The sequence below is a fragment of the Lepeophtheirus salmonis genome, chromosome 4, assembly GCF_016086655.4.
Source record: "Lepeophtheirus salmonis chromosome 4, UVic_Lsal_1.4, whole genome shotgun sequence".
In the NCBI taxonomy this organism is placed as follows: Eukaryota; Metazoa; Arthropoda; class Copepoda; order Siphonostomatoida; family Caligidae; genus Lepeophtheirus; species Lepeophtheirus salmonis.
Window position 1 is genome coordinate 43265412 of NC_052134.2, and position 8652 is coordinate 43274063.

An 8652-nucleotide genomic window follows, 5' to 3' on the forward strand; every position below is an offset into this window, starting at 1 on the left:
ATTAAATTACGATTTTTTTCCCGTTATAGTAAGTTACAAGGTTTCATTACACAACCAAATGACAGATGAATTAAAAATAAACAAGTTTTGATTTTATCAAATGCCTCTAAGTGTAAAAATTAGTTGTAGGACGATTTCAAAAAAAAATCCCAATGCCGGTTACTATTCTTTAATATTTTCAATAATAGTTAAAAAATAAAATCTTGCTATCAAGGAGTTCACAGGATTATAATTTAGGGGGAAGAGGCTTGGTTTTTGGAAAAAAAGTTGATCAATTAAATTTCAAATATTAAATTTTTTGAATAAAAAAAAATTGAAATATACAATTTGACATTTAAACTTAATATCAAAAATCTAAAATCTGAATTGGAAAAAAATTTCAAAAACCCATGGTTGTTCTCAAAAAACTAAATTTTTTGCCAAAAAATTTCCAATATTCTGTTCTCAAAAAAAATAATTAAATTTTTTATATAAAATTAGAAAAAATGATCATAGGTGGCAATTTGCTCTTTACCGAGTGCCCATTCTAGTTTATTAATGCTACTGAAAGTTGTGGGTAACCCAAGGGTGTCTGCAATTTTTTTAGGATGAGGCAGTTTTTGAAATTTTTTTGAAAAAAAAATCTATAGCTATTAATCGAAAACTAAATTTGTTGGAAAAAATATTTCAAATATTAAATTATTTGGAAAAACATTTTAAATATTATTTTTTTTGGAAAAAAATGACTAAAATTTATAATTATTTATATGAAAATACAAATATTAAATTTTTTACTCTGTTGAATCATTTACCCGAAGGACCTTTTTTTTATAAAATAAATCTTAAAAAAAAAGAATCCTATTTTCGTGTAATTTTTTTTTATCCTGCCCAAAAAAAAATCTATTGAACAGTAAAATTCTCTTTAACTCATCCCTTGCAGATGCTCCTGTTCCCATTTTGCATTTTGCCATGAAAATAGTCTTTCAAAATTATTGTAAGCGTCAAATGGATGTATAATAACGATGATGATGATGAAATTGACGTGTGTTTTTTCTATGATGCAATCATTTATTTTTTAGAGTAAATATTTGAATGAATCAAATGCTGTAATCATGTTCTTTATTCTCCAATATATTTGCAAAAAAAAAAAAAGGGGGGAGAATTGCAATAGTTTAATATTAAAGAAGGCATTTACAGATATAGTTTTTCTTAATCATCAAAGAAATGAGAGGGGCGTGTCATATATATTTGAGGTAATAAACCGTTGGGGAATTCTTAGATAAAATACAAATATTTTGACCATTTTAATAAAAAGATGGATAGTTCTAATGTATGAATGTAGGTACAATTTGAAATTTCATGTTATTTCTAAGGACTCTTCTCTTTTGGTCTAAAATTAACTACCTTCTTATTTATGAAGTAAAACTCGTATTATTTTGAGTTCCAGGAAAAATGAACTTTATTTGATTGTTATTGAGTGGGTAGGTATTTACTCTATGAATGTGCAAATTTAATTTTGTCATATGATTATGGGGTTTATAAATTTTATATTAGTTGCATTCACATCGGTGCAGTTGCTGTGTAAAAGTAACAACGGATAGTGGAAATTCAACTATCGCAACCTACATTTGAAAATACTTTGCAAAGCTCCAAAGATTATCTTATACATACTATATGGAATCGTATTCAAATAATTGTGATCGATTGAGTCGAGATCCCTCTCCTCCGTCTCGAATAATATCTTTTTGTTTTGTTTATAAAAAGGTTGCAATAATAGAGTTTCAACTATCCACGTTCACTGTCTCCAATATCGAGATAGAAAAATAAAGTATGACGTGATAAATAAACTTACACAAAGAGAAAATTCTATTAATTATCTATAGTGGTGGAGGTCTAAAAAACACTTAAAAATACTGCAGTCCTATCTTTCAGGTCCTAATAAAATGTGTTAGTCCAAGGACCAGTCCTTACCGATCTTTTATGATAACTACAACAGATATTTTCAAGTTGGAGGGGAATATAATGGGGACTTCCTGAGGGGATTTTTTTGAGGGAACAGGCTAGTTTTTATAGTGGAGGCAAAAAACTTTTATTTTCATTTTCGAGTTAAATTTTGTAGAAGGAATAACAATTAGACGAGAAGAATGTTTTTATTGTAATAATTAGAAATGGCTCGATTTAATCGGAATCGGCAATAGGAAAATCGTATGTTTTTCAATAAATTAATGGTTAATTTGCAATTCCAATTTTTATTTTTAACTATTTATTACTTTTATAAGTTATGAGAAGTTTTACTAGAAAATTTTATATTTGAATTTTTTTTTCTAAAAATATAATATTTTAAATTGAAGTGAATTTTCAAACTTTTTTTCCAAAAAATCTAATTTTTTAAATTTTTCTTCGAAAAAACTTTTTTTTTTTAGAGAACAATCAAAGATCTTTTGAAATTATTCTCAGAAAAATTATATTTTTGTGAACAGCTATAGATTTGAATTTTTTTTTTTTTCAAACAATTTATTTTTTTGAGAAAAGCAATCGTTTTATGATTTATTATTCCACAAAAATTATTTTTTTGTGAACAACCATGGGTTTTTGAAAATTTTAAATTTTTTGGGAATAGTTGTGGATTTAAAAAAAAAATTTAAACATGAAATTTGATTTTTTTTTTCAAACCATATTATATTTAAAATAACCAAGGCCCTCCCTCCCAAAGAAAAAAAAAATATATATGTATAATTCTGTGGACTTGTCTTCTAAGAATATGCTAATATTGCTAAAATGCAGACAACTAAAATCCTAATCCTAGAGGTTGCAGCCTCTCCAGTCCACCTCCTACGGACGCCCCTGCTATTTTTTATCAGAGGTTAGGGCTTGCCTCTGTTTGTTTGTTTGTCTGTTGGTCATCAGGATTATGGCAGAAGTTACAGATCGATTTTGATCTAACTTGGTACGAAGATCATACATGATCATTTAATTTTGAGAGGTCAAGTTCAAATATGATGTAGAACAAAACATTAAAATTAAATCATCGACAATAACTTTGAAACATATTAAAGTACAGAGCTCATATTGGTGTCTTTATTTAGGTTTTAAAAGAATGCTCAATATTGAATAGTGCATTTAAATCTGCACACTTTAAATTTCTAACTTCAAGCAGATATAATTTAATAATTAACAATAGAATTTAAACAAAGTTAATATTAGAAATAGATGTGTGCTTGAGGTCTCTTAATCATTAATGTAGCCACCTTTAGTGACAATGATGGCATCTATGCGGCGGCAAAAATCCTAGCACCCTCTGCAGATGTACTCCTCTGTCATGGCGTTCAAGTGCTGGCTGACAGTGGCATTGAGGGCCTCGGTAATTGGATGACGGTCACTACAATTTGGATTCATGTTGAGTGGTTTTCACTCCCCTTCAAGCTCTTTCCAACCACTTTTTTGATAGTTCTCTGAAGAATCTGGTGTGAAACCCAGATATCTCCTCCATGGCCCCTCGTGGACTTGAGGATATTGGCTAGTTCTGTTTTCTTTAACTCCTCCATGTCGGTTTGACCTTCTTTACAGAGCCCTTCTTTCTCTCCAACGTCTTGGTCTCAGAAACGGCGTAGACAGTGTTTCTGGAGACGCCCAACTGCTTAATTTCAATCACTTAACCTTCATTAATAATTGAATTAGTAAGTGTTCAGATTTCAAAGGATCACCTTGTACAGCAAAAATCTAATTTAAGAAAACACACCATAAGCGGAGGTTTGCACTCTTGACCGAACACCCATTCTGGTACTTATCTGATTCTATAGTGAACTAACTGGCATTTCGATGGCACGGCAAGTGATATACAATTATGAAAACAATCCCCTCTGCCGCCTTTTACTGAACTCCTTTTGGCCTTCATTGCTGAAAAAATCAAATGACCTGAAATGTATCTAATGTTTTATTCACAAAGAAGATTCCTATTTACTTTTTCGAATTTTTTTCATTTGCAAATATTTATATGTTCATATTGGATGAATGTAACATGTTTAGATATTCGTTAGATCACTAATGTATGTAAATATCTTGTTATATGTTGTTTCACAGAAAAGTCATTTATCTTCAATAAAAAGAATTGATATTACAATCGAACAAAGGAATTACATATTGACAACTTCTGAGCTATATATATATATACTTGCCTCTTCTTTCAATTATGGCTTCATACTTTTTTCTCTATTTCTTTTGTGAAGGCTCCGCCAAATAGGCCTTTGTAGTACTCTGAAATCCCTTGATGTAAGCGACTAAGTGATGTTAGTCATTTACTCCCACAGTATCGTTCTAAATATTACTCTGAAAAGATCATCCCTATCGCTGCTTCCACTATAAGTAATATTTATTATAATTTTACCCCTTTCAGACAATGAGAAATGAGTTTCATATTGCGTTGATGAAATATCCACCAAACTATTCAAAATGTCTGAGCTATTAATGGTGCATAAAAAATAAAGAATTTACTTTTTTTGCAAATAGGATATTTTCCAATTATAATTCCAAATAAAGATGATACTATTGAAATCACACTCAAATTTTTTGCTTACTCATAGGATATGTATAAGCTAAGACTTTAAAAAAATGACAGAATCGAACTTGTAGCTCGGTGTAGGCGCCATTTTGAATAAATTAATGTTTTGTTTTTACATATACTATTTCTTCATTATAATTAAATTAATGTACTTGCCCTTGTATGTATTTTGAAGGAAACATTTTAGAAATCTGTTGACTACGACTACAGTTCGAGAATTCTTTGAAAAGGGCGAACTTTGGGGGAGTCCCAAACTGACCCTTGTACTGACATTCCTCTAAAATTTTAGAAATGGTGCTGCATTTTTAGAATAAACATCCTGACCAAAAATTATCAAAATCTGTAATGACTGTTGACGATGTCATAAATTTTCAAAAGGTATGTACATACACTAGACATGGAATGCCTCAGGGGCGTCCACAGGATTATATATATATAAGAAAAATATATATTCAGAAAAAAAATTAATAAATTAAATTTCAAATATTAAATTTTTTGCAAAAAATTTCAAAAATCCACAGTTATTTACCAAAGAATGTAATTTTTTGTAAAAAATGACAAAAAATCATATATATTCATAAAAGATTACAATTTTGGGAAAACAAAATTTAAAAAAATAATTAAATTTCAAATATTTAGGGAGGGTCCCTCCAGCCCACCCCCTGCAGACGCTCCTGTTCCCAAGCTGAATTTGGTTGTTAGTTGTTGATTTTTCTGCTTTTTTGCCACCTTATTTAGGTTTTGATCATGGATTTGTAGAATTCAAATTAGCAGAAACAATTCTCTACAATTATTGAATAATAGGTTTTATGGTTGGAAATAATTGTCTAACTACTGTAAACTGGTTTTGGGCCCTCTTTTCTGTTTATTTCTTATTTTTTTATTATTTAAATATTCTCACAAGAATTCAAAGTCCGTATGATCATTCTGTTCCAAAGAGAAGTAAGAGAGAGAGGATCTTCAACAACAATAAGAAACAAGAGAGAGGAAAAAGTGAGAGAAGAGAAGAGACTGGGAGCTTTCCTATGGCTCCGAAAAAGATTTGGTGAAGTTGAGAGTCAGATGACCAAGAACAATGTTAGTTCATTCTATGGGTATCTTTGGAAGATTTGTGCATAGAAAGTACGTAGGAACGCATGTAGAAGCACACATCTTTTAAGGAAGGAAGGACAGAGTAGTAGGAAGAAGCTGTAAGAAGGAGAAGAAGAAGAAGGAGGAGGTGGTGAATAATAATAAAAAGAAGCAGAAGAATAAGGCATATGATGTGCCTACGATATTATTACTATAATACGTTCTAATAGAAAGACTATCGAATGAATTACATGCAATGAGAGGATGGGTTATCGGGCGTGTGAAACTACGGTTAAGATTTTTTTCTTCTATTTCTTAATAAAATCCTACATAACAAAATGAATCTGTTAGATTCATTTATGAATCAAAGGGAGAATCCCGAGAGATATTTTTTTTAAAGAACTACTGTCAATACCATTTGAGCAGAAAATATACTACATACAAAAAAAAAAAAAATATTTGAATCATGCGCCGCCGAATGTTCATTTATTACTTCCTTCATACCATTTGGAGTATTACTTCAGCAGTAGCAAATTCTTCCGGGACGTCTTCCATCGGACGCAACGGCCCCTATTGGGATTCATTCAGTAAGTGTTCTCAATCCTTATACATACGTTTATTAGTGTACGTTCAAAATTTAATGGATTCGCGGTAACTGGAGTTGTGGGTTAATAGAGGGATGTTGCGGGAATTGCATCATCCCTTTTTTGAACTTCAAAGATGCATTGCGTACGTGTACAGTGATTATAAGTGAGTGAAGATGTCATTCCTATTATTGAGTCTTTTGTGTTCATTAGACCTCAAGCATTATGATGTATATTAAAATACAGAAAGTAAAAAATCCATTAATGAGATTGCCTCATTATACTCAAATATTACTTTTTCTAAACATAGTCCTTGTCTTCATTATTATATTTATATTGTGTCTTTCAAATTAGGGCATCGCACGAGTCCTGAAGCAGCTAAATTATGTACAGTTGGCACACGGCAGTCCCCCATAGATATCCCACGAAGTGGGAACATACAGGTACTTCACACAAAGAAAAAAGTTCCGCAAACTTTTTTCTACTCTTCTAAATTTCCACCTAGGCTTCCTTTGGGGCACTAACTTTCACAAACTATGACATGGTTCCTTCGAAATACACATTGGTTAATAATGGCCACACAGCCAAAGTCTCTCCAGTCAATACTAACCCCATAGCACCCCTTGTGAACGGGGGTGGCCTTGGATCCACTTTTCAATTTGCACAGTTTCACTTCCATTGGGGTGACGAGTCAGATGTGGGCTCTGAGCATTTGATTGGTGGTAGGGCCTATCCTCTGGAAATGCATATGGTTCATTTCAATACAAAGTATGGGTCAGATCTCTTGGGCGCTCTTGGTAAAGGCAAAGGAGCCTTTGATACTCTTGCTGTTTTTGGAGTGTTATTTGTGGTTCAGGAATCGGATAACCCAGTTATGGATCCCATCATTAAGGGCCTTTCGTCCATCAAGAATGCTTCCACTGAAACAGATATTCGTGGATTTCCCTTGTATCAGCTCTTGCCAGCAAATGAGCAATCATACTATCGCTACATGGGCTCTCTTACAACTCCTCTCTGCAATCAAATTGTCATTTGGACAGTCTATCAGGTATGGGTCTTTTTTTGAAGAAAAAAAAATTATATATATTCCTAATATTACAATATATATTTAATTATAGGTACCAGTTAGTATTTCTGAAAGACAATTGGAGGAATTTAGAAGTCTACAATATGGAGATGAATCTCAACCTCTTGTCAATACCTTTAGAAATTCTCAACCTATCAATGGACGAATTATAATGGAAGTTTCCTCTAGTCCTTTGGCTCAGATATCTTTGTCCCTTCTCTGTTTCTCTCTCTTCTTACCCTTTATACTAACATCCTTTCCTCATTAATACCTTGTTGTCCATGATGGACAAATGAACACTGGACTGACGATCCCCCTTCCCTCCCTTTTCTCTAATCAATTGCAAATAAATACGTAGGAGAAGCATTTCTATAGAGATTCAACAAATATAAAAAAGGGTGCCGAAGGATACGTGTTTTGAGGGGGGTCACCCCTCTATGTATCCTGAGAAAAAAAAGCTGTCACTTTTGTCAGAAATTATTTGGATAATATCCAATAACATTATCATAACTATTTTAAATGTTGAATTTATGTAGGAATGCTAAATTTTAAATGTACATATTGCAATACATGTTATACCGATATGAAGTTACAAAATGTAACACTCAACAAATCTAAATCTTTCAATTTTCTACCAATCCAATCATCAGAGGTGTTTGCAGGGGCTGTAGCCCCCCCCTCCCAATTATTCAGAAGTTTTTTTCGTTTTACTAGAAAATTTAATCTTTAATTATTTTTTCAAGAAAATTGACATTTGAAATTTAATTTTTCAATTTTCTTTTCGAAAAAATTTCATTAATTAAATTCTTTTTTCCAAAAGATTTAATTTTCTGTAAATAACTATGGATTTTTGAAGTTTTTCTCCAAAAAATTATTTATTTCAATAATTTTTTGATTTTTTGTGAACAACATTAGATTTTTGATTTTTTTTGTGAATAGCAATGAGGTTTAAAAAATTTCTTCAAAAAAATTAACATTTGAAATTTAATTTTTCAATTATTTTTTATTTTTTAATAAAAGAAATCCGGAAACACAGTCCCCCACTCCCCCTAAATATTATCCTGCAAACGCCCTTGATCACTCTCCCACTACACAATATCCCATTATAGCCAATAACATGTCTAGTAAGCCATTAAGAATTTTAGTCCTTCTTGTGTATAATATATATACTAGGGTTCCTCATTTCCCGGCAAATAAAGCTTTACACATCGAGATCCCGACAATTAACAATAAATGATGTGCAGTTAAAATATTTCTTTTTATATTTTAAAAAGAAATAATATATTATTCTATTTTTTTACTATTTACCTCATCCTTAATAGTGCAAGGATTTTTTATTTTTAGCTAGCAGGACACAATTTTTTTTAAAATACGTAAACAGATAACTGTGGAGC

The 8652-nt window shown here is 31.3% G+C and overlaps 1 protein-coding gene across 1 annotated transcript; it reads left to right on the top strand.

Moving 5' to 3' along the window:
- The first annotated feature begins 5713 nt into the window (after positions 1-5713).
- On the top strand, positions 5714-7912 carry LOC121116027 (putative carbonic anhydrase 3). The gene is made up of 4 exons (XM_040710223.2): positions 5714-6195; positions 6547-6635; positions 6698-7240; positions 7311-7912. Exons 1-4 carry the CDS (start codon positions 6075-6077, stop codon positions 7524-7526), a joined length of 969 nt encoding a protein of 322 aa, XP_040566157.1. The 5' UTR covers positions 5714-6074; the 3' UTR covers positions 7527-7912.
- Positions 7913-8652: the final 740 nt, after the last annotated feature.

Bases quoted from the DNA above. Each gene is read 5' to 3' on its own strand.
- LOC121116027 (XM_040710223.2), top strand. From the start codon at position 6,075: ATGCGCCGCCGAATGTTCATTTATTACTTCCTTCATACCATTTGGAGT. The intron at 6,196-6,546 runs GTAAGTGTTCTC...CTTTCAAATTAG, and splicing joins CCCCTATTGGGATTCATTCA to GGCATCGCACGAGTCCTGAA. The intron at 7,241-7,310 runs GTATGGGTCTTT...ATTTAATTATAG, and splicing joins TCATTTGGACAGTCTATCAG to GTACCAGTTAGTATTTCTGA.